The sequence below is a fragment of the Salmo trutta genome, chromosome 40 (genome assembly GCF_901001165.1).
Source record: "Salmo trutta chromosome 40, fSalTru1.1, whole genome shotgun sequence".
In the NCBI taxonomy this organism is placed as follows: Eukaryota; Metazoa; Chordata; class Actinopteri; order Salmoniformes; family Salmonidae; genus Salmo; species Salmo trutta.
The window spans coordinates 18,933,853-18,960,713 of NC_042996.1; the positions used below are offsets into that span (position 1 = coordinate 18,933,853).

At 45.0% G+C, this 26,861-nt stretch overlaps 1 protein-coding gene across 6 annotated transcripts in view; it reads right to left on the reverse strand.

Annotated features, from left to right (window-relative positions):
- LOC115180085 (receptor-type tyrosine-protein phosphatase zeta) overlaps nt 1-26,861 on the reverse strand; it is a 57,810-nt gene that overhangs the window by 25,650 nt on the left and 5,299 nt on the right. For 4 of the 6 annotated variants that reach the window (XM_029741997.1, XM_029741996.1, XM_029741994.1 and 1 more), the window contains exons 2-12: nt 15,107-15,175; nt 7,108-7,287; nt 6,006-6,157; nt 5,625-5,720; nt 5,446-5,512; nt 5,136-5,293; nt 4,234-4,384; nt 3,927-3,950; nt 2,825-3,009; nt 2,170-2,296; nt 918-1,862 (exon numbers count right to left, since the gene is read on the reverse strand). In XM_029741997.1, coding sequence (XP_029597857.1) covers nt 918-1,862; nt 2,170-2,296; nt 2,825-3,009; nt 3,927-3,950; nt 4,234-4,384; nt 5,136-5,293; nt 5,446-5,512; nt 5,625-5,720; nt 6,006-6,157; nt 7,108-7,287; nt 15,107-15,175 — 2,154 coding nt within the window. The remainder of the gene's footprint in view (nt 1-917; nt 1,863-2,169; nt 2,297-2,824; nt 3,010-3,926; nt 3,951-4,233; nt 4,385-5,135; nt 5,294-5,445; nt 5,513-5,624; nt 5,721-6,005; nt 6,158-7,107; nt 7,288-15,106; nt 15,176-26,861) is intronic. The other 2 variants (XM_029741998.1, XM_029741995.1) reach the window with 1 other exon arrangement.

Sequence of the window (26,861 nt, forward strand, 5' to 3'; positions counted from 1 at the left end):
CTGTCTCTTCTGAATGGCTGAGAGAAGGGTGCAAGGTGGTGTAGCCCCCTTGGAAGGGTGTGAGAGAATCGTCTTCAGAGTGGGAGACAGAGGGGTATGGGGCTGGAAAGTTGAGAGGCTCTGTGGGCTGATGAACCCAAGTCCCCCTCTGAAAGCTGGTACTGACTGGAACAGAGAGGCCTGTCTGGTCAGACTGAGTGTGAAAATAAGCACTAAACTGAATACTTAACACTACATCAGACCACCAGAGAGGAGCATAACAACCACAGAGTCTGAGTGGTTATACAGAGCAGCCACCAGAGGGCAGACTGGAGTCAGGGAGGAGCAGCCAGGTCACACACAGCAAGGTGGGTAAAGAGTCCCAGAAGAAGACATAAGACGTGAATCTTTATGATTCAGCGGAAGGAAGACAGACTGGCAGAGGAATACCACCCCCACTGGATACTGGTAGGAGACATGGATCTCTGAAGTACCAGTGTGAACCATTATGAACCACTGGGCAGCCAAAGGATGAGAGAGAAGTTGAAAAGGGCAGATCACTATAGACAGACACAAAGAGTCTGACTGTTACAGCACATCACCAGCATAACCACCATCAGCCAGTAGAGCGCCAGTCCCTTCACCACCATCATTATCACCATCGTAGGTCTAAGCGGCAATATCACCCTTATCAACAGCACAGCAGCAGAGAGGTACAGGTCACACAACCAAAACACAACCATCATACAACCATCAAACAACCATCATTCATCCATCAAACAACCGCCACACAACCAAACAATGTAAGAGTGCACTATACAGTGCCACGGTTTGGCAACAGGAGGAGAGGCAAAGGCATAAAGGTAATGTGTAATTTATTTATATGTCCACACACAGACATTTACAGCATACATGCAGGGTACACAGGTGTTTCTTACCGGTGAATATGGGCTGAGTGGTGTGCTGTAAGACCTTGACAAGGTCTGAGGTAGTGGAGGAGCCGTAGGCCGTGGAGAGGGTGTTGCTGGGACTTGAGGTCCTGGATCTGATCCAGGGCACAGAGGGGGTTGAGGTTACAGAAACTGGGGTCTGTTGAATAGGGGTGGCCCTTGTCACTGTGCTAACTCTGTTATCAGACAGCCTGGAGGTCAAAACCAAGCCCCTGTCCTGTCCTTTCATTGTGACTTTAGGTCTGGCAGTAACAGTACTGAGAACTCTAACATCCAGTGTTTTGTTCAGTGTTGTTTTAGATGGCGTAGTTGCGAACTCTAAGGCAGTGGTGTTGACAACGTCCTCGTAGTAAACATCAGTGACCACCATGCCCCCCGCCGGAGGGGTGTACATATCGCTCTCTGAGGGTAGCAGGCCGATGCCGGAAACGACAGGTTTCTGGGCAGCGGAACCACGGTTTTGGTTCCGGCTCTGCTGAGGCGACCACGACAATGAGGCCTCCTCTGTGATTTTCTGGCGGACAGGCGGCGGGCTGGTCGTCCGGGAGACGGGAATCAGGAAGCCCGGCTGGTCGGTCACCATGGTGACCCAGGTGGCGCTCTTGCCGTTGGAGGCGGCGCTGGTGAAGGGGCGGAGCGGAGGGATACGCTGCTTCTTCTTGTCCTTCCTGGTCTGGTCCTTCTTGGGTTTGTCCACCCTGGACTGGTTCACAGGGTTCTGGTCGATCCGGTTCTGGTCATCTCTGGTCCCTGGTGGTACCGGCACAGAGCTCACCTGGGATGCAGCAGTGGTGGAGGGCTGGTCAGGGAAAATCTGCTGGCGATCCTCTCTGGTTCTGCTCTCTTCTACTGGGTTCTGGTCTACTGGTTCTAATATATCCACTGGTTCCAATATATCCTCAGGTTCTGTATTGTCTGGATCAGACTCAATCTCTGGAGAAAAGAGAATGGGTGGATATATATATATATATATATATATATATATATATATATATATATATATATATTAGACAACTGTTATCATGATGAGTACAACTATTTTGATAACTTTCGTACTTACTTTCAAGTCCGTTAACCTAAGTTCTTTACTCTCTCCTATGAATCTCAGTGGTACAGGCTCACGCTGGACACAGTTTCAGTCTTTTCCTGGACTAAAAATCATTTTGAGAATCTGGTCTCTCGTGACAGCCTGAACACTAAAATGTTTGGTTGTGGGTGCCGAGATTATAGCTGGTCTCACCCGGGTCCTCCTGAGGCATGTCCACTATAATCTGGTCACTCCAGCGTCCCATCAGGCCATTGGTGCAGACAGCTACCACCTGGACCACATAGCTGCTGTTGGACAGGAGACCGGGGATGATGGCCCCCTGAGAGAGGGTGATGGATCAGTAATAGGTCAGTCAACTCATCAATACATCAGCCAATCACACTCATCAATAAGTCAGCCAATCACAGTAGTGACAGTCAGTTGCTTGTCTCAGCTTTTTCCATCCTATTTAACAGATGAGACTGATTTCTAATTAACATGCAATGCTATCGATTTGTGTAAGAAGGCACATCAGGTCAGGTGAATACAAACCATCACACACACACACACAACAAAAAACAATCCCATCTGTATTGATATTGAATATTGTAAACCTCTGGCCAGATGGTTTACAGGTATTTTTGGGGTTATCACTATGGCAACAGTCTCCAGGAACAACACAATATTTACATCTTCCAGTTATTCAGAAAATAATCATAAGAGAACAAACGAGAGAGGGAGAGAGAGAGAGTGAGGGAGAGAGACAGAGAGAGTGAGCGAGAGAGAGATGATCCACAGACAGACAAGTAGTCCCTTCAAGCACTGACAGGTATGTAACAGTAGATGGATAAGTAGACAGGTGTATTACCACGTCCTGGTCTCCGTCGGTACGGTACTCGTGTTTGGCCTGGTTCTGGTCCTGCAGCCGCTGGTAGGTGACAGAGTACCAGTCGATGGTGGTGTCATACACCACACGGGGGCGCTCCCACATCACCATGATGGTAGTGTCGTTCTGGGCATCCGCCTGCATGTTCTGAGGTTCCGAGCTGCACACTGGAGAACACAGAAAAATGAGGTTAGATTACGTCAAATATAATCTCTGATGATAACGTATGTTTGTGTCTGGTTAACAACATTGTCATATTGGGAATATGTCAATTTTTAACACAGGGGAAACAATGGGAAATTGGGATTGAGCTTTCCTAAGGAAAACATGTAGGTAGACAACAACATCTCTCTTAGAGCAACACTGGAAGATGTGAAGGGAGACATTTTGGGTATAGATATGGAAAGGGGATAGATATCCATGCTTTTAGCATTTTGCATTTCTGAACAGACATATTTCAATTTCAAAAAAGAGAAAATATTAAATAAATTGCTACACTGAAAGAGGGGGACTTACAAAGTCAGGTTTCCTAGCAACCCAGAGTGCTTATTTGGGGTCTTTTTAAAAGGCAGAGTGAGAGAAAGAGAGAGGAAGGGAGAGGGCTTTTGATGAGCTGTACTCGAAAGACCTTGGGAGTAGGCTCTAAAACATCACTAAATACTGAAAATATAGGAGAATCTCAATTGCATACTCCTCGCGTCCCGGCCTCCTTAAAGCCAATTGGAGGAGAAGGTCTGAGTGGCAGGACCTCTGGCTTTCTCATCCAATGGGTTTTGAGAAGGAGACGAGGAAAGAGGAGTCTACAATTGAGATCTTCCCTATGTGACTGGTTACAAGATCGGGGGCTTTTTGGCGCTAGTTCCTACTTCACGGTATGGCCTGTTAGTGTTACAGTACAGCTTAGTGTGAGTGTGCCTGAATCATGCTATGGTTTTACAGAGGTCAAGTATGGGAGAAGAGAGGAGCCAGGAGTAGGGTCAGCATCTGGTAGTTAGGGTGGGTGCTAAAGGTTAGGGGTCAGGTGTTGGGGTCAGTGGGTAGATAAGGGTCAGGGGTCAGGCATTAAAGTAAAACAGGTACATACTATAAATGAGAACATCCTCTGTCCCTGTGGGAGAAAAAGGTGAAGACCAGTTAGAGTTAGGGGTTAAAAGTAAAGGTTTAGAGGTCAGGGGTTATAGGTTAAGGGTACATGCTAGGAGTGAGGACCTCCTTATTTGCCAGTGTAAGGTGAGGGTAAGGATTAGGGGTCTAGGGTTAGAGGTTAGGGTTCAGGGTATAGCCTACAGGTACGAACTGGGGGTGAAGACCTCAACTGTGCCTGTGTAGAAGGAGTGTGAGGGTCAGGGGTCAGAGGCTAGGGTTCAGGGTTAAGAGTTACGGATACATACTGGGAGTGAGGACCTCCTCTGTTCCAGTGTAGGAGGAGAAGACCTGGCCCAAGAACTGCTGCTGCTGCTCCCTGAAGTTGTTCTGCAGATAGTCCATCAGCATCACATAGCCTGCCTGCTGCATGGTCATCACCTCACAGAACACCTCCAACTGAGAGGGAGAGAGAGAGAGAAAGAGAAAGAGATGCAAAATATGACATTTGTAATGTCCTTATTCTTTAGGAACTTCTGTGAGTGTAATGTTTACTGTTCATTTTTAATTATTTATTTCACTTTTGTATATTATCTACTTCGCTTGCTTTGGCAATGTAAACATTATGTTTCCCATGCCAATAAAGCCCCTTGAATTGAATTGAGAGAAAGACATTGAGAGAGAGATGTGAGATGTGCATTCATGTATGTCTTGTGTGCTTCCCCAAAGTAGCACCACGACCTTTAAATGGCTGAGTCATCAGCTTGTTTCTGCCACTACCTTACTTCTCCCTTTCTAAAACGAGCAGGAAGTGGAGGGGAAATGGGAAGGTCCTCCCCTGTGGAGGGGGTTGTCTCTGTACTGTCTTCCTGCTCCTACTGTTACTGCTGCTGTAGTGAAATATTGATATTTTTTTGTGTGAGTGTGTGTGTAAGGTCTGATAGTGGAGGGCTTAAAGGATTGTCATGGCAGAAATCAGGGAGAGTGCTGCTCTATTTTCGTGGTGTCTTTGAGAGGCTGAGATCTGTGCCCACTGAGTATCGATGCCCACGTCACTTGGCGTTTTGCCAGCCACACACAACCACACACACACACTCCTGTTCTCCTGCTCTTCTCTGTTCCTCACACTTGGAAAGCTGCCTCACTGTATGACATCGTCACGTGTGTGTGTGTGTGTACCCCCATGTTTATGTTTGTGTGTGACACTCACCTGTGTCTCAGAGATGGGCACGGGGTGTTTGAAGACGATCCACTCCACCGTCTCAGAGCAGGGCGGGGAGGTGAGCGAACCGTTGTACATGTAATATTTATCAGTAGAGTTAGGGAGCAGGGCCAGCAGAGAGAAGGGCTCGACATTCTCAGTCTTACCTGAACGATAGAGAGTGATGTGAGAGTGATAGATACACCTGCTTTTCGGTAGGCCACTGGGACCCCTGAAGCCTCCGAATATAGATATAGAAATAAATGGAACATAAAAATAGAGTCAAATAAATAGAGTAGAGTAATGAGCAGCTGCATACCAAACCTGCTGACGCTGTTGACACCTTCTATGATGGTGTCGTAGTTGTCATTGTTATCCAGGCTGGTCTGCGGAGAAGAAATCACAGTGAGCTGACATACTAACACGCTAGCATACTATCTAGCGTGCATCGATTCATGCTAAGTAGTATGCGGTGTGGATATTGGTTCAGAGCTCCACCTCAAACAGGACGGCCAGCGCTGCGATCCTCCCTCCGTCCTTCACCGCGTCGTCTATAGACCGGTACAGGTCGGACTCATAACAGAAGATCTGCACCTGGATCAGAGAGAGAGACAGAGAGAGAGAGAGACAGAGAGAGAGAGAGAGGAAGACAGAGAGAGAAAGAAAAAAGAAAGAGAGAGAGAGAGAAAGAGAGCGAGAGAGAGAGAGAGAGTGAGAGACAAAGACAGAGAGAGAGGGAGAGAGAGATTGTTACTCATTGTGGGTTTTGTAATGTCGGCGTAAAGTGACGTGTGGTCATACTGTGTACTGTAGGTGCGGTGTGGCGTGATGTGGTGTGGTATTTGCTATGATTGATTCATTGATTGATCGATGTGCCACCTCCAGGGGGAACTTGAGTCCGTTAAGGCTGTGTTCTGATCCGTCTGAGGAGGCGTTGCAGCGGCCCCAATGGAACGTCATCCTCCCCAACCTGAACCTGGTACTCAGACCACCGCCACTCACATAGTACTCCCCGTCCAGGCCTAGCACCACTGGAACACAACACACATTAATGCCCACGCAAAAACCTACATGCACACGCACATGCACACACACAACCATATTACCCACCCACTAGTCTTGCTTGGGCAGCCTTCCAAAGCCTGTCTAGTTCACTCGACTACGTGAGAAGCCTGGGCTTCCGAGGCTTCCCACCCACCAGCGATGTGCTTGGACACACATCCTTTTAATTACAGGTCTCTGGCAGAATACGCAATGGTACTTACCGTTTGTACATGCCACAGTCTAATTTCGAATTACAAATACAGAACATGTTCAGCACATTTAAACGTTACATTTACAATACAACCATAATGTCTTTGAAGCCATAATATCCTTTTCCATATGAAAACACATCTACACATCTACACAAAACATCCCTCCTCCGTCTCCCTGGCCTGATCCCTATCCTCACACAATAGAATCATAATAGATGTTTCAAAGAGATAGTTTTATTGGTAAATTGCTTTTCTGTCAGCGTATTGGAACAGAGAGATTAATACTACCCTACTGGCAGCATTTTCATAACACAGCCACAGGGAGACATATTGGAGAGATGATATCCAAGAGTCATTTCATTTCCTCTGGAAGACAGACCTATTATTCTCACCCCTCTCTCTCTCTCTCTCTCTCTCTCTCTCTCTCTCTCTCTCTCTCTCTCTCTCTCTCTCTCTCTCTCTCTGTCTCTTGCTCTCTCCATCTATCTGTCTCTGTCTCTCTCTCAATAAACCCATCACTCATATTGAGTTATACTTCCGTAACTATCTCTGTATATGAAGATTCATATGACACTGAAACAATCTGTTCTTACTAATTATTAATAACCATGTGGCGTTTCGCGCCTACTGAGCACGACCGACGATATTATCCTTTTCACACTATAATGCCAACCCGAACTGTACCAGCATGGGTTGGATATTTAACGGATCATGTAGTACAGTACCTGTGTTGCCGTCGTTGTTGATGGTGGTGGTCTCTGGGGTCTTCTTCTCCCAGCCCTCCAGCTGCAGGCCCTGGTACTCCACCCGGACCTGGGTGAACGTCTCATCGATGTCGATGGGTGACTGACGGGCATTGTTACACGCCGGGTACCTCTTACCCCAGATCTTCTGGTTCAACTGGCCTGAGAAGGACAACATAGAGAGGAAGAATCTTTACAATGGATCAGTAATACCAAAGATGGGAATGAGATGGCAAACTGTGATTTGGAATTGACTTCACAGTGCAGGCAGCAGGTAATGTAGCTGAACAACTCCCACACAACCCTGCAGGGAGAACGGCTTTAAAGGAAATACTTTATAGAGGTCAGCTACAGTAGAGTATAATCCTGTTTAGTATTTGTTTCCCGCTGCAAAACAGAATTTTTTCCCATTTAAATAATCCCTCAATATCCATTGTGATGACAACTCCTGCAATGACCAATCCTCATAATCCTCAAGTGAACTTTAACCCCAACTGTGTTTACACACAGCCCATACAGAATCAGCTCTACTGCGTCGCCCTCTAGTCCAGCAGACGAGGAGTTAACGGAGCAGATGGCCTGACAGTTTGTCACAAATGGCTGAGCAGGTAGCATACAGATTTAGGAAGTTAATTTGATCGCCGTGTTGCAGGATAAATATCAGAATATGCAGAAATCGCTCCGCCGTTTCCTGGTTGCTAAAACTCGAGTAGTTCATGTGACAAAATAAGCTAGTATAGTGTAGAGAATCATTGTACCATCTAAACCGCTGTGAAATATATTTTCCATAACCAAAAATATTGTCCTTTCAGCGGTTTGAAGCTAGTGTACAAAACCGAAAGTAAAAGATGCAAAAACAAAACTTAAGAACGGAAAGCATAGAAATAGCGCACATAGAACAGATCTACCGCTTCTTAGACTCGCTTTCAATGAGAATGAGAGCTCTATAACTCACATTTCTATGTGAATTTGGTCAGGTCATTTGTAATTTCCACTTTGAAATTTCAGATCCTACATTTGTACGTCATATACAGTACATCACTTACAGTAAGTACATCCATACAATAAGCCATATGTACAGTATGCTAGCATACATCCACATCATACTGTACTGTGAGTATTATGACATTCCCTGCTGAGTCTCTGAGATGTCTGCTGACCCTAAGCAGGGTGAGGGAGCATGTTGCTGTAAAGGAGTAACGAGACGGTTGTTATTGTCTGAGCTCAGAGACGTTAGCATGAGAACGGCCAGGCTGAGGCTGCACACTGAGAGGAGAGGCGGAAAGACTTCATTATCACCTCTTCCTCTCCCCAGTGTCCTAAAAACGACTGTATCTCTCTCCCTCCACCCTCCCTCTCTCATAATAAATACTCTATCTCGCTGTGTGTGTGAACGAGTGTGAGAGTGAGAGAGAGATATTGTCTTCCCAGCAGCTTTCTCTCTCTCTCAATTTAATTTCAATTTAAGGGCTTTATTGGCATGGGAAACCTATGTTTACTTTGCCAAAGCAAGTGAGATATGTAATAAACAAAAGTGAAATAAACAATTAAAAATGAACAGTAAACATTAACAGTAAACATCTCTCTCTCCCTCTCTCTCTCCCTCCCCCCTCCCTCTCATTATAACTCTACTGGCTAATAACCCAGTAGAATGAATACAGAGTCATCAAAGGAGGAGGTCAGGTGCGAAAGATAAGAGTTTATCAGGCATGACCGACATTCACAGCCATTTATGGGGTCAAATCATTTCCACTCTGAATTCAGCCGTATTGCCATTGTGAGTTGAATGACAGTTTACTGCGTTGGTGACAGGCGAGAGTAGCTTCTGGCTGTGTGTCACGTCCTGACCTGTAAAGGGGTCATTTGTAATTGTAGTATGGTCAGGGCGTGGCAAGGGGTGTTTGTTTTGTGTGATTAGTTTTTTTTTGGTTCTAGGGGATTTTGGTTCTAGTTTTCTATTTCTATGTTTCTTTTTCTATGTGTGGCCAGGTATGGCTTCCAATCAGAGGCAGGTGTCTTTCGTTGTCTCTGATTGGAAGCCATACTTAGGCAGCCTGTTTTTCCTGTGTCTTTGTGGGTGGTTGCTTTCTGTATAGTTGGGTTACCTTACAGAACTGTTGGTTGTCGTTTATTTTTTTCATTTAAGTGTTCACTTTAGTAAGTAAATAAAGAAGGTGATCACTATACCCGCTGCGTTTTGGTCTCCTCAATACGACCGTTATGACACTGTGCCACTTAAATGGTCTGTGTGACAACAAGGAGTGTGCCTGTCAATTTGGTGTGCAAGTGTGCCTGTGCGTGTGAGTGTGTGTGTGTGTAGGTTGGGAAAGAGTTTGACTCTTTATTTGGTGTGTGTGTTTGTGCATGCTTGCATATGTGACTGTGTGCCTGAACGTGTGTGTGTGTGTGTGTGTGCTTCTCCTATGCTGGCAGCAAAGTGAAAAGGGGCTGTCGGGTGGTCATGGGGTCTCATCTGGCATAAATGCCATGACACAACACTACTGCATAAGATGCTACCATGGCAACAAGTAGCTGCAGAGGTTCGGAAGAGAATTATGTGCCAGGAGCAACACGTATTCTGTCAGTCTTACCAGGAACACACACAAAGGGTCTGTCCCCCATTACATTGCACTACTTTTAAACCGAGCCTCAAATGACAGATGATTGACATCCCAGTACACTATGTGACTCACATGTAATGACTGGTCTTTTAGCGAGTCAGTCTTTATAGTAGAGGAGGAGAAATGTGGCGTTCTGTTTCTCTGAAAGGTTGAATGTCCCTGGGGACTAAGACAGCCAACTTCTGACTCACACACACACACACACACACACACACACACACACACACACACACACACACACACACACACACACACACACACACACACACACACACACACACACACACACACACACACACACACACACACATACACACACCACACATACAGACACAGACACACCACACACGCAGACAGACAGACAAACAGACACACCACACACACAGACACCACACACACAGACACACATACAGACACACAACACACAGCCACACACACAGACACACCACACACAGACACACCACACACAGACACACAACACACACACACACACACACACACACACACCACACACATACACACACCACACATACAGACACAGACACACCACACACGCAGACAGACAGACACACAGACACACCACACACACAGACACACCACACACACACACCACAAAAACAGACATACCACACGCAGACACACCACACACACACCACACACGAAGACACACCACAGACACACCACACACACTCAGCTACCTCTTTGTCCTCTCGATAAAGAAATCATCCCAACTTACCAGCAGTCAGTGACAGTTGTTTAAATGGCTAAAGAAAGAGGGTAACCCCCTTGTAATAGGGCTCAGTGGAGCAGAACTAACATTTTGGAGATGCGTCCAACTTGTCAAAATGAATAACAGATAAATCACTTAACATATCACTATCAGGCAACTCTCTCTGTTTTCTGTTTAGCAAAGAGTTTTGTAGGATGAAAGACATACAATAAGGATAAAAGTGGCTGTTATTCATCCTCCGACCTCCCACAAACAACATCTGTTATTGGTTGTCTGATAGATCAAGCCTACTTTCCTGTCTTGTATTTTGTAGAATACAGCATGAACATTCTTCACTCTAGCTGTTGCCCTTTCATGTAAGAAGACATAGGCAGCAAGGAGAGTGGATTCAAGCAAATGAATTCATGTATGTTAGGATTTAGCTAAGCAAACACGCCATCATTGTGTGTGTGTGTGTGTGTGTGTGTGTGTGTGTGTGTGTGTGTGTGTGTGTGTGTGTGTGTGTGTGTGTGTGTGTGTGTGTGTGTGTGTGTGTGGGGGGAGGGGGTCCTGTTCCTCCACTCCCCCCCCCCCCCCCCCCCCCCCCATCTGTCAACTGTACTAGAGGTCCTCAGTCAGTATAATGATGCCCTGAAACACATCACCATCCAGCATGACTAAGTCTCTTCCTGGGTCTCTGAGTCCTGCTGCATTATTACCTAAGCCCCAGCTACTACACTATTACCCCAGGGCCTAACCCGAACCCAGGCTCCGGAGAGGGAGAAGGGAGCGGGGGCAACTCAACCCTTACCTCACCACCAACCTCAGCAGCTCTAGGACAGGAGGGGGAGAAGACGGCTGGGGACAACTGGAGCAGAAACAACACTAACTAACGACTGCCTGTATGACTACGAAAGCAGAGCTGGAGTAAGTCAATGAGGTGGTGGTTAACAGCCCGTTAGAGCTGTTAGAAGCTGCTGCACAGGCTGCTGTCTGTACTGAATGTGCATTATGCCGGCCAGTGTGTTTGTGTAAGACTGGGTCCGTCCTGTGTTAGCCCGCTGAGCATTAGCTTGGGGGAGCTAACGCAAGTCTTCAGGTCTCAGGCGAGGTTAGTCATCACGCAAGCCACCTCCGTTACACGTTGATGGAGAAGAGAGTTGGATCATTTATTCTGTCCCTTGTGTTAGAGCCCAGCAGAAGGAAAAAGAGGCAGACAAAGAGTGAGGAGAGTGTAGGGACACACAGACCCTGTAGCCATGAGAAGGAGATTAGAGGGTTTACACATGCAGGAAATGGGCTGCTGTGGTGGCTGGGGACCCTGTCTCGCGTGGCCTACACTGGGGACTGGGGTTATCAGAGGATAGAGACTACACACTCACACTGGCAGATGGAGACGGGGGAAATGGGGGAGGGGGTTAACGGATCATTGGGACCCCTGGGGAGAGGGGTTAACGGGTTGATACCGTGGATTGTACTGTATCAACTTTGGAAACACAGTAGCAGAGCACACAAGGATACACAGTCTGAAAAACAACACATTCCACATGTTCCATATGTTCAAATATGAACACAGAACCTGACATTCAGTATACAGTGAGGGAAAAAAGTATTTGATCCCCTGCTGATTTTGTACATTTTCCCACTGACAAAGAAATGATCAGTCTATAATTTTAATGGTAGGGTTATTTGAACAGTGAGAGACAGAATAACAACAAAAAAATCCAGAAAAACGCATGTCAAAAATGTTATAAATTGATTTGCATTTTAATGAGGGAAATAAGTATTTGACACCCTCTGAATCAGAAAGATTTCTGGCTCCCAGGTGTCTTTTATACAGGTAACGAGCTGAGATTAGGAGCACACTCTTAAAGGGAGTGATCCTAATCTCAGCTTGTTACCTGTATAAAGGACCCCTGTCCACAGAAGCAATCAATCAGATTCCAAACTCTCCACCATGGCCAAGACCAAAGAGCTCTCCAAGGATGTCAGGGACAAGATTGTAGACCTACACAAGGCTGGAATGGGCTACAAGACCATCGCCAAGCAGCTTGGTGAGAAGGTGACAACAGTTGGTGCGTTTATTTGCAAATGGAAGAAACACAAAAGAACTGTCAATCTCCCTCGGCCTGGGGCTCCTTGCAAGATCTCACCTCGTGGAGTTGCAATGATCATGAGAACGGTGAGGAATCAGCCCAGAACTACACGGGAGGATCTTGTCAATGATCTCAAGGCAGCTGGGACCATAGTCACCAAGAAAACAATTGGTACCACACTACGCCGGGAAGGACTGAAATCCTGCAGCGCCCGCAAGGTCCCCCTGCTCAAGAAAGCACATATACATGCCCGTCTGAAGTTTGCCAATGAACATCTCAATGATTCAGAGGACAACTGGGTGAAAGTGTTGTGGTCAGATGAGACCAAAATGGAGCTATTTGGCATCAACTCAACTGGCCGTGTTTGGAGGAGGAGGAATGCTGCCTATGACCCCAAGAACACCATCGTCAAACAAGAACACCACCGTCCACCGTCAAACATGGAGGTGGAAATATTATGCTTTGGGGTGTTTTTCTGCTAAGGGGACAGGACAACTTCACCGCATCAAAGGGACGATGGACGGGGCCATGTACCGTCAAATATTGGGTGAGAACCTCCTTCCCTCAGCCAGGGCATTGAAAATGGGTCGTGGATGGGTATTCCAGCATGACAATGACCCAAAACACACGGCCAAGGCAACAAAGGAGTGGCTCAAGAAGAAGCACATTAAGGTCCTGGAGTGGCCTAGCCAGTCTCCAGACCTTAATCCCATAGAAAATCTGTGGAGGGAGCTGAAGGTTCGAGTTGCCAAATGTCAGCCTCGAAACCTTAATGACTTGGAGAAGATCTACAAAGAGGAGTGGGACAAAATCCCTCCTGAGATGTGTGCAAACCTGGTGGCCAACTACAAGAAACGTCTGACCTCTGTGATTGCCAACAAGGGTTTTGCCACCAAGTACTAAGTCATGTTTTGCAGAGGGGGTCAAATACTTATTTCCCTCATTAAAATGCAAATCATTTTATAACATTTTTGACATGCGTTTTTCTGGATTTTTTTTGTTGTTATTCTGTCTCTCACTGTTCAAATAAACCTACCATTAAAATTATAGACTGATCATTTCTTTGTCAGTGGGCAAACGTACAAAATCAGCAGGGGATCAAATACTTTTTTCCCTCACTGTATACAGTTTATCACCTATGTGATTGTGATAGACTGCCTGTACAAAGATAAATCCTTTAGCTCACACTGTCTGTTTGACATTCAAATGTTTACAGAGAAATTACATTTCGTACTCTAACTCAGGGGAATACTGACAATCTAATTAATGTTCAGTATAATATAAATCATACCAATGGATCTCAAAAGTAAAGAGCCACTTAATGGGAGTGCAACCTTGAGCCAAGACATTCTGAGCAAATGCTGTTGCATATTCCAAGAGGATTGCGTATTCCGTAAAGGCTACCAGCATTAAAGCTTAAAAGCTAGCCACCATATGGTAACGTCCGAGAAGGTTTATCTCCCTTTTTCTCTCTCACTTCCTCTTCACGTTTTCCGTGTTTCTCTCTCTCCATAGGTTTCTTTCTCTATTCTTTCTCTCCCTCTTTCTCTGTCTTTCCCCATTTCTCTGTCTCCTATACTGTGCGCTGTGCCTCACAATGAGGTGTGCGCTTTCACATGTTAATTCTCTTCCTCGCGGCTCAGTACCTCATACTGACAGCACACTCACTACTGTTATATCACGGGCTGATAAACAAATCTGCTCCACAACACACACACACGCGCACACACATGCATGCACATGCACACATGCACGGACAAAGGCATACACATGCAAGCATAAATAAAGGCACAAACATGCACACACACACACACACACAATCCACACTTGAGCCCTGCAGTCTCTCTCCCGTCTCTCTGGGACTCAGCTTGTTGTGACGGGGCCCTGAACTTTAGGAGCAGCAGAGTGGAAAATGTAAAGTATAACGCCTATTACCAAGCAAGCAGAATTGTTTCTTATTTGAATACAAATTGACAGAGAGAGTGTAATGAAATTAAGTCATTTGGGACGAAGGATGGAAATCATACACACGACGGGACATGAAAGAAAATGCCTTTCATGCCTGAAAATACGTTTCACTGACTATTTAGCTTTTTAACGTGACTGGCCCTTAGAGCAATTGAAACACCCTCGCTCAATTTCCCTCAACCAGAACACAGTTAGAATTGAACAAGCTAGACCAGTCAAGTCAGGTCTATCTCACTGATGGAGCAATCCCTCCTGGTAAGGGCTTAGGATAACTGAGCTTAATCCCCTATGTCTGTCAGCATGTGGAGAAAAGACCGGCAGCGTTGGTTGTGTTGAGCAGGTTTAACATTAGTGCACCAGTCAGGGCTGAGGTACCGTAGGACACTATTCTAACCATATGCTCTGATCTGTCACTGAGAGGCAGAGTAGAGGCAAATGTCTGCAGGGTTTGCATTATACATCGACTCTTGAGGGTTCCCGAAGTTTCTTGGGGGTGACCGACGCTCACATTGGTATTTCAGCCCCCCACTGTAATTCGAAACCTCAATACCCCATGGCATGAATACGGCTCATGTAACTGTACTGACCTGTGTAGGACCAGTCGATGTCGTCTGTGAATTTTCTCTGGGCCTTGAAGTATGCCTCTGTCAAGGCCACTATAAGAGAAAGGGGGAGAGAGAGAGAGAGAGAGAGCGAGAGAGAGAGAGAGAGAGAGAGAGAGAGAGAGAGAGAGAGAGAGAGAGAGAGAGAGAGAGAGAGAGAGCGAGAGAGAGAGGAGAAGGGGGAAAATAGAGTTAGAATACGCTTGACTGAGAAAAACATGCACACTATGTCACGTGAGACCCCAGCACCTGCTGCATGACATTGTATATGAAGACATACTTCTTCTCTCACGTCAAAGGACACATCCCGACCATTTAGTTTACCTACAGGGATATGATTGAGCTGCCCTTTGTTGAGTGTCTCTCAAAACTCACTCTCTTCTCAAGGGCAGGGGAGAGGAGATGGGTGAGGCACAGGAGAGAGGGGTGAGGAACACGATAAAAGTGGTGAGTCACGAGATAGAGGGCACGTCTCTCTCTCTCCTTCTCCCTTTTTCTCTGTTTACAAGCCTTTGGCTGGAGTGACTGATGAGGGTCACGTTCCACCCACTTTCTATGCACGTCACAGTGCTGATTGTTTCAGCCCCTCTCATCCCTCGTTCATGCCTCTCTCATCCAGCAGAGTTCTCTGTAAACAGCTCGGTTAATGGGAACGTGATGAAGGACTGGTCATCTTTATTGACTCACCCAGAGAGATCGCGTTGTTCTCCCCATTCCACATCCACATCGTGATGTAGTGAGCTATCTGCTACAGAGACAGTAGAAGGTAATGGCTATACGGTGATGTGTGGGAACAACACACACACACACACACACACACACACACACACACACACACACACACACACACACACACACACACACACACACACACACACACACACACACACACACACACACACTGTGGAGGAGATGAGACACCTCAGTAGAGTTCAGAAGGTCCAAAGTAATTACTGGAAAGAGACAACAGTGTTGAGAGGGATGAATGGTCTAGGGAAAATGGCTGCTCAATCTGTATGTGTGTGTGTGTGCCTTTATGTGTGTATTTGTGTGTGTGTGTGTGTCTGCTACGGCACAAAGTTTACACACATCTACTGCTCTAATGGGTTTCTGCCTCCTCCTCCTCTTTGTATATCTCTTTCTCTTTCCCCTCCATCTTTCTCCCCAATTTCACTCTCATTACATTATCTCTCTCCATATCTCTCTCTCTCACACACACACACACACAGAGGCTTCGGGTTGTTTTACACTATCAGAGTGTCGCTGTGTAGATCGAATGAAGAATATTAAGCTTTAGTGGATTTAATCCCACAGATCTTAACAGGATGGAAGCCTAATGATCCGTATCAGAGTCCACTTTAAGAGCACTATACTATACCTACTGCTGACATTTACACTACTGTGACAATCTCCCTCCTACGCCCTCCTCTTACCGCCACTCAAACCTCTCCATTTCAAATAGCTCAGTTACCCAGTGGACACGCTCTTTCTGACCCGGTAATGTCCGAGGATAATAGCGCTCTCTGTGCCATGAAGGAAAGGAAACAGATAGCTGGCAGCCTGGTGTGTGTGTGTGTGTGTGTGTGTGTGTGTGTGTGTGTGTGTGTCACTCAGAGAAGGAGCTCCAGAGTATTAGCTGGAATCAGTGTCAGATGGCATCCTTTACTTTACAGGACACCTGATCTTTCTGACTGCATGGGCTGCTGTTACTGCTCACCGCTGGTCACTTGTTTTACTGGTTACGGATGATTGATTTCCACTGGTTCATGTGAAAAAATAAACCAAAATCTGGAGTGAGAAAAATTCTAAGTATTGTTTACTTCCTGGAAATCGAGTTACTCACATTGCTTTGTATCTACCGAGCTACTTCTTAGTTACTAACCCACCTGTGTTGTTGTTTTTATGTTAAGTCAGAGGTTAAGGGTCATGATGACCAACTTTGTTTCTATCCTATGTTGTTGTCACGTGGTAGGCCTAATGCTCCATATAATCCTATTGTTTTTACCATACTGTAAAAAACTAAGAGGGGGGGGATGAAGGGAGAATGTTCATTGTCACCATTGAAGAAACAGTCATTGATATGAATACATACTCTCCATTCTATAGCATACAGGATCTAGGATAGGTCTTTACCATGTACCGCTGACCTCTGTTTGATGCCACAATACTAACTGTATGCTATAACTTCTAGAGGGGAACAGACCTGGGAAAAGAAAGATCTGTACTACACACACACACACAGACACACACACATACACACACACACACACACAGCCCCCCCTCCACTCCCTTGTGACAGATCCATCTGAGACCCAGTGTCCTGGCCCTGCTCCAGGCTCAGTGTCACAGAGAAAACTCAGAGGCAAATTAGATTACAATCCCGCACAGTGAGATATTAATGAGCCCATTATCAACGCTAGCTGCAACCTCTCGGCTCTCTCCCTCCTTCCTTTCCTCTCTCTTTCACTCCTTTTCTCTCCTTCTTTTGGTCCTCATCAGCACTAACGATGGGGCCCATATACGACTATATCACCAACGAACGCGTCACACTCAAGCTGGCCTGAAACCTCTCGGCTTTCCCTCCTTCTCCCTCCTTCTCACTCCTCTTTCTTTCATTCGCTCCTTCTCTCCATCTTCTCTCTGTCACCATCAGCTCTAATGATGATGCTCCTAAGTCTATCTTACAGTCACACTCAAATGTTCCTGTTTCTTTGGTTCAAGGCCAACGTGGTTTCTAACCGTCATTAAGTGAATTAGTTGGACACGGAGTGTTGACCTCTTCTTTTAACCCCAGATCAAATAGACTGAGTGGGCGCCTGCCTGCCATGGTCAGGAACGAAAAGTGTATCTGTTACAATAGAGCCAGTCATGACAGAAAGGCCAAACCTGAACACTCTAGTCTAGACAGGACATGGAGTCGCTGACCTGGCCTTCTACTAATGAGTAAGGACAGTGTATAACCATGGATGGATGGATGGATGGATGGTGGGTGTGTGTGTGTGTGTGTGCGACTGTACTGTACACTGTGTTGTTGTAGCAGAGGAGAGTCTCACTAGAATGTTAATGAATAGCCGATTTGTGGACCCCTGAGAGAGATGAAAGCTGGCTCAGACTGAAACGAAAAGACAGGAAGGATTCACTTTACTCTGGCTTGGCACTGAACCGCTCAGCCGCCCAGCGCACGTGGTTCACTTCACTGTCCCTAGGGACTCACCGTACGGCCACGGTCATGGTCCGTTTACTGGGGCGTGAAATCCCGTATCTGGATCGTACAACACATCCTCCGTCTGTGAGGGGACAGGAGTAATATGCTACTCGCATCAAACAAGAGGCACTGAGACAGAAAGACTGGCACCATCTCTGAGTCTGTGCAGTGAGACGCTTCAAGAGCTTTAGCAGAGCAGAAGTGCATCCACGATGCCAAATGCCAATGGTCATCATTATTCTTTCCTTTGATCAATACACACTGAGAACATTCTAGAGAGCACCTGTTGGACATGAAGTGAGATATACATACCTCCCTGCCACACCCCATGACATGTTCATGTCACAGCTGCTGTGACTGAAAGCCATGTGTGAATTAGGGAATTAGTAGCATGTGTTCTCTTCTAGCAGGTTCTACTTGCAGGTCTTCCACTGGAGTCATACAGGGGGAAGATTGAAGAGGGTTCGGCCCAAATTAAACAGGGGATATTGCTGTCAAACGCTGCATTGTTCCAAGGGGACTTATACAGTATATAACAACATAAATCAATGTCATGATGAGGTGTGTCGGTCTTTGAGAGGGCCTATGGGAATGTGTCATGGTCCAGCTGTTGCAGGGAGGTCAGAGGACATGTGACATGTGGTAACCGTGGGAACGTGAGACCTAGAAGCCTACTTGTGGAGGTGGTAATATTGGGGAACAGCTGGGGGTTAGAACAACTGTTCAGAACAACTGGACAGCGAAACGACAGTGGAACAAACATCCCTCTTGGAAACGATAAATCTTTTTTTTATTGACAGTTCTTCATTGTCCCCAAGAGGGAAATTTGTTCATTCGCCATCAAGTTGAGTGCTGCTGCACAGCAAATCGGACAGTGTTACCTAGAGTTGATTTTTAGTGTAACTTTTCTTGCGCTGATTCAGGTGTTAAATTAACTCTGTAATTATTAAATTAACACTCATTGGTGTAAAAGACCCCCAGTGTTGGTTCAAATAACCAGTGTTAAACCAAAACCACGCCCATCATTATCATATTTCCCAGCATGCTGCATTTCAGGTTGATTTTTAGAATAGCTTTTTTCAATATCTCTGTTTTTGCATATAAATTCATTGGTTAATTCATCTTGTTCTACTCAAATATAAATAACATAAATGTTTCTAAACTAATCTAATCTGTTAAGCGGACGTATTGCACCTGTTACTGAAATGGTTGTTCCAGTTTATGTAACAGTGTAGGTTCCGTCCCTCTCTTCGCCCCAACCCGGGCTCGAACCAGGGACCCTTGCACACATCAACAACTGACACCCACGGAGCATCGTTACCCATCGCGCCACAAAAGCCACGGCCCTTGCAACGCAAGAGGAAACCCTACTTCAAGTCTCAGAGCGAGTGATGTCACTGATTGAAACGCTATTAGCGCGCACCACCGCTAACTAACTAGCCATTTCACATCGGTTACATTTAGATAATTTAATTAGTCTTGTATCTTAGCCTTCCCAACTCAGCAGTCATTCTTAATGCAGGTTGTGTGTGAATAAAAATGTCCAAATGTTGGATATCCCCACTCTGGCTGGATTCCAATAGGAATTACACATCACTTTACAAGCAAGCATAATGTGATTTGCAGGCCTGATGTAGCCTGTAAACCATGAGTTTCAGGCCACGGTATTAAGGTAAAACTAGCCCTGTGTTGCAGTGTGTTAAAGAATTGACATAACATATTTGCTGAGGGTCTCACTTGGTGAAGGCCACAGGACTGAACATGGATGAATGCAACAACCATGTCTCAACCAAAACCAAGGCTTTACACTAAGCAGTGAGTTAATTTAACACTGAAAAGTGTGGACCCGTATAGACACTGGACCAGCATTCAATTTAACACTCTGTTGATTTAACACTGGAGAATTTGCTGTGTGGTTTAACTTCACCTTCTGTAGAGAACAACTGGGTTTTTAACCAGAGCCATTGGCGCTAAAATGGCTCTGAGTTTAAGACACTGGACAGAGCTGTCCTGTTCTCAGTGATAGGCCTGTGGAAGGTCTGCTCATTCATCATGGGAGTTTGTCTGTGACAGATTCGATGCCTCTGCGACTACTCCTCCCCTGATTCTGCTGCATCCATTGACAGAAATGAGTGTGTGCTGTGCATCGCACTCAAGAAGAGCCCATCAATCTCCCCTATGGTCCTGCACTCTGAAGGCTGTGTCAAGGTAGATTTTCTCCAAATTCTGTTTAATGAGATTAAGTTTAATGGAGGGGGTTTACTTGCCCCCTCCACAAAACTCTCCATGAAATACAGCATTTGTGAACAAACAACCCATGAAAAAGCCTGTTATTAATGTGAGCCGCTAGCCAGGGAGTTTCCTGGTGAGGGATGGCCTAAAATAATAAACACAAAGTTTCAGATCCTTCCTCCCAAGAAGAACTCATAAATAAATCAGGCACAGAGAGCGACACCCCTGGGGAGGGGAGAGAACACAGAGAGCGGGAGAAAACGGAGAAACAGAGAGCTTCATAACGCAGAGCCAGTATTTTAGAGCCAGGTACAGTCACTGCACTTCCTGTAGTCAGCCCCACTGGGATTGTGTGGTTGATGATGACATAAATGCTCAGTCCCACTTTGAAGTCAAGACTGTGTGTACACTGGTAGAGTGTTTATTTGTTACTTGGGTACGTAGGATCGTGTCCATGTGAGTTAGTGGGGACGGTGTGTGTGTGTGTGTGTGCACGTGTGTGTGTGTGCGCGTGTATGCTAGAACCAGTCGGTTCTCCCACTCTGAGTGCAGTGAAATGCACCGTGTTCATCTGCTCAGCATCACAGCACTGAGCTATATAAGCATCTCAATAGTCTAATGTGGCTTCCTGGAGGAAAGGAGACGGGAAGAGGAAGTGACAGGCAGTGTTGAGATGCATCACAGGTTTCCCATCAGTTCCATCAGCATGCTGGGAGCATCAGCACTGGACTCGTTGACAACCGTATAATGTCTTGTGGTGTCTGGCCACCCTGATTTCCACACTGACATCCTTTGCTGCCTCCCCCATCGCCATGGACACACACTCCCCTATCTTTCACTGCCCCCACCCACCCAACCACCTTTCACTTGAGGTTCCCCTCCATCTTTCACTGCAGTCTGCAGCCCCTCTCCCACCAGCTTTCCCTGGGTTCCCCCCCAGCCTCAGTCATCTCATTCCCCCAGACCCACCATCTCCCACTGCCTCTTACTAAAGTCTCTCTCCTTTAAACAACACTGTCCTTTGTGACAGACCGCCCAGCCACAGACAAACTGTCACGTCCTGACCAGTATAGGGGTTATTTGTTATTGTAGTTTGGTCAGGACGTGACAGGGGGTATTTGGTTTATGTAGTTCGGGGTATGTGTCTATGTAGAGGGGTGTTTGATATATGTATTCCGGGGTTTTTGTGCACTGTTCTATGTTAGTGTATTTCTATGTTCTGTCTAGTCTAGTCTATTTCTATGTTTAGTTTATTGGGGTTGGACCTTCAATTGGAAGCAGCTGGTTATCGTTGCTTCTGATTGAAGGTCCTATAAGTAGGAGTTCGTTTTCATGTTTTTTTTTGTGGGAGATTGTGCTGGGTATAGCTCTGTTGCCTTTGTGTTTCTGGGGGTTTTTTGTGTTTGTTTTGGTTTACCTTCTTTGTCCATTTAATAAAAGAAGATGAGTGCACATATTCCTGCTGCGTTTTGGTCCACTTTACCCTACGGCAACCGTGACACAAACCTTGCTCTTGTCAGGCATCCGGGATGCTGGCCTTCTAGGCAGAGTTCCTCTGTCCAGTGTCTGTTCTTTTGCCCATCTTAATCTTTTCTTTTTATTGGCCAGTCTGAGATGTGGCTTTTTCTTTGCAACTCTGCCTAGAAGGCCAGCATCCTGGAGTCGCCTCTTCACTGTTGATGAGACTGGTGTTTTGCGGGTACTATTTAATGAAGCTGCCAGGTGAGAACTTGTGAGGCGTCTGTTTCTCAAACTAGACACTCTAATATACTTGTCTTCTCGCTCAGTTGTGCACCGGGGCCTCCCACTCCTCTTTCTATTCTGGTTAGAGCCAGTTTGCGCTGTTCTGCGAAGGGAGTAGTACACAGCGTTGTACGAGAGCTCCAGTTTCTTGGCAATTTCTCGCATGGAATAGCCTTCATTTCTCAGAACAAGAATAGACTGATGAGTTCCAGAAGAAAGGTCTTTATTTCTGGCCTTTTTGAGCCTGTAATTGAACCGTCAAATGCTGATGCTCCAGATACTCAACTAGAATAAAGAAGGCCAGTTTTATTGCTTCTTTAATCAGAACAACAGTTCTAAGCTGTGCTAACATAATTGCAAAAGGGTTTTCTAATGATCAATTAGCCTTTTAAAATTATGAACTTGGATTAGCTAACACAACGTGCCATTGGAACACAGGAGTGATAGTTGCTGATAATGGGCCTCTGTACGCCTATGTAGATATTCCATTAAAAATCAGCTGTTTCCAGCTACAATAGTCATTTACAACATTAACAATGTCTACACTGTATTTCTGATCAATTTGATATTATTTTAATGGACCAAAAAATGTGCTTTTCTTTCAAAAACAAGGACATTTGTAAGTGACCCCAAACTTTTGAACGGTAGTGTACAAACTAATCCAATCAGTTAGATTTATTGCACACATTACTGAAATGGTTGTACCGGTTTAAATGGTATAGGTGTGTTTTTGAATCAAGTTTCTTCACAGTCATTCTATGCAGGTTGCGTGGGAATTCAAATTCCAACTGTTGGATATCCTAACTATGTCTGGATTCCAATTGAAATTACACATCCCTTTGCAAGCCAGTAAAATGTGACTTGCAGGCCTGATGTGGCCACTGTGTTAGTGTAAAACGAGGACACTTACTAGGCCAATAATTAAGGCCTTATGATATATGGACTGTATTGCCAGAGTTTAATTTGAATGATAACATTCCCCTAGGAACTCATTTGGTGAAAGCCACAGGCTGTTAAAAGGAAATAAATCAACCACCATGTCTCTGTCACTAAGAAATACAGTTATGGGTGTTAAGTCTACAATTTACTCAAAAAGAAAAGGCACCCTGGGAAATATGCAAATTAGGCTTTAAAAAAACACCGACAATGATGTACTGTAACACTACAGGTTTTAATTTCTGACACTGAGAAAGTGTAACAGCGCCATCACTAAGCAAAGTGAGCCCAGTTTACTCTAAATCAAATGTTATGTTTTACACTGTAGATGTTGCATATTACTCTACAGTTGAGTTTTGGAAATGCCACAATCCAGTTCTGGGGAACACTGCAACATAGTTAAATCTTTAACACTTTCAAAAGTTTTATTTGAACACCAGCACAGTGGGACTTACATGTTCACTGATAATAGTGTACATTTGACACTTTCAGAGTTCAATGTACACCACTGATTTTGCTGTGCATGTCAACATTATGAGTACGACTGAGTAATAGAGTAGTAATGCATAGACTGGTACTGGCATGTTGCTATATTTTCATTTTATTTATTTAACTAGGCAAGTCAGTTAAGAACAAATTTGTATTTACAATGACTGTTTAGGAACAGTGGGTTAACTGCCTTGTTCAGGGAAAGAACGAGAGATTTTTACCTTGTCAGCTCGGGGATTCGATCTAGAAAACTTTCGGTTACTGGCCCAACGCTCTAACCACTAGGCTACCTGCCGCCCCTATAGACATGATTCATTCATTATTGACATCTCTTGGGCTATAGCAGGGTATACTGAGAACCATATGGCATAGTATTGCTAGGGAACAACTCGCAGTAAGACCAAGTAGACAATATGCCGCACTCAGTGTCATGACTGGGATGGAGATAGCACTAATAACTGTGACTAAATGCTTCAGATAGTCAATAAGTGTATTAGTGGTATAGGCTAAGTACGCTTGCATAACAATTGACTAGGAATGTCACGCTGATAAAATACATTTACGGAAAATATACAAAATAAAGGGTTTAAATAAAGCATAGGCATGAATAATTCAATAATATTGCTTTCAGATACATCAAAAGATACCTCGGAATCAAAATGAGAGCTTTATGATACGGTATGCTATATCCAAATCTGAGTCTAACTTCTCTTCATGTTAAGACAATTATAGTTGTTTTAGACGCCCAAATAGAGACACATAAGAAAATATTTTTAACAAGATTCATCCTTCCACGAAGACTTTGTTGTGCTGGCAGCACAGAGGGACAGAGCGGCTCTGTTCTGAGCTGCAGCGTAAAGGTCCGTCCGGTTCTACACTTCTAATCGCATTTTACACATGGAGCGCTATGGAACACGACACACACTGGCCCTCAACAGTGGTGTGTGTGTGTGCGTGTCTGTGTCTGCGTCCATGCGTCCGTGTTTGAGAGAGACATGGAGGGGAGACAGATGAGATGCCAAATGATGTGGGCAAATCACATGTTCCAAATCACCTCTAACTCTTCTGTTCTTATTACAGAGCTGGGTCTTAACTTGAGATACGTGTGCCTATCCCGTACTGCGTAGCTAACTCTTATTTCCATCCATACATTAGACTGTCTGGGGCGCAAGCAGTTCCCTCAGATCACTTTGTTCTAGTCATTTACCATATTACATGTTACCATGACTACTGTTGACATCCTCTATTAGATGTATAGTCTGATGAAACACCCTGTACTGGTGAATAATCATGACAGAAAAAGCAGAAGAGCGAGTGAACGTGAAGAGAGACTCAGCATGAACACTTCGGGATGCAATGTGCACAATGGATTCTGTCACAGGAGAAAGGCCTGCTTACAGAAACACGGTACGAGAAGTGAGATCCTGCCACTATGTTTGTTTCCACGAACACCCACACACCCACTCACACTCCCGTCTCTGGAGACAGATACACAGGGCTAAACAGATAGCTATAGAGCAGATAAGACCGACATTCATCTGTCTCTCTCCTCCATTCCAAACTGCCGACATTGAAATCAGAAGAGGAGATAAACCATATCAGTGATTCTTTGACATTTAACTCTAGACTAAACTCATTTATTAACATGTAAAAGCAACGGCCCGAAATAGCAAACAAATCTAATTAGATCGAGAGAGATGGAGAGAGGTCCTGTGGACGTCTTCTTACAAACATTAAGAGACATCGATCATTTGATCGTCCAGAAGGAGAGGGGTCTCTCTCTCTCTCTCCTCATTATGTACGTAGCATTAGGATGACATAACTACACGTGGGACTAATGACCAGATGTTGTAGGGTCACAGGACGTCATAAGCACCCAGGGATAAACCAGTCAAACCTGATGGCTAACAGGCAGCTTCTCTGTTATGCATCATCTGCTTGTATCACAGGTCTCTTTAGGTGACGTTGCTTTGATAAGGAACATGATTTACAGAGCTAGGGAAGAAAAGAGTTCTGAAAGGGTTCTGGGTTCTAAACGGAACCATTCATTTGAAGAGGCCCTTTTGGTTCTATAGCATCAGGTGTGTGATCTGCTTCATTCACAGTTCTAAAGAGGTCACGTTGCTTTATTAAGGCAAATTGCTCATATTATAAATAGTATCATAATACACAGTTAATAAAGGTTTTATAAGCAGTAATTATATATGAGCATGATTGGATGTAATTGATCCTAACCCAGGTTGCAGTTGAATCGGTTACTGGTTTGACCCAGACACATTTTCGTCTGCAACACTAGCAGGTGTCTATTCAGTAGAAGACTCCTATTCTATTTTTAATAGTCCTTCTGGCTTTTCATTATGTTTCATCATCTAGTGCTCTGGTCGAGGGCTTTGTTTTCTTTATTCCATGTACATTCTGTCAAGGTTCAAAGGAAACTGCAGTGGACATGCTGCCAAATGCCAATTAACTGTACACCGTGGGTTTAGAGCGGAGTAAACTAGCCTAATTAATGATGCTGGATCCCATAACAGTACTCAGCAGGCTCACCCAGGCTCACCCAGGCTCACCCACCTTCACCACATCCACATAGGGTAGTTACACTTGCACACACTGTATAGAGATTTTATCTATTGTGTTATTGACTGTATGTTGGTTTATCCCATGTGTAACTCTGTGTTGTTGTTTTTGTCGCACTGCTTTGCTTTATCTTGGCCAGGTCGCCCTTGTAAATGAGAACTTGTTCTCAACTGGCCTACCTGGTTAAAGAAAATAGAGAAATGACACTGCAACTGTTACAGTCTCACACAGGCTGCTGCTGCTACAGCTCACTATTAAAGAGAGCATCAACAATCTGTTCATGTCTGCCAAGAGATACTATTATATTATATTAGACTCTGTAGGTCTGATTGACCAGCAAAGAAGGGGGGGGGGATCGTGATATTCTTTTTGACTGTATTATATTGATTCTATGACATTGATGTATTTATTTGTTGCTAAGTAGTTAACATTAGTTATCGCTAGCCGGTTGTACCAGCCCCAAAACATCGGTATTTCTCCTCCTATAGGTTGGCCACAATCTTCTTTTTAAACGGTGAGCCAACATGTTTTCAGCTCTTTTATATCCCTGACTGATCA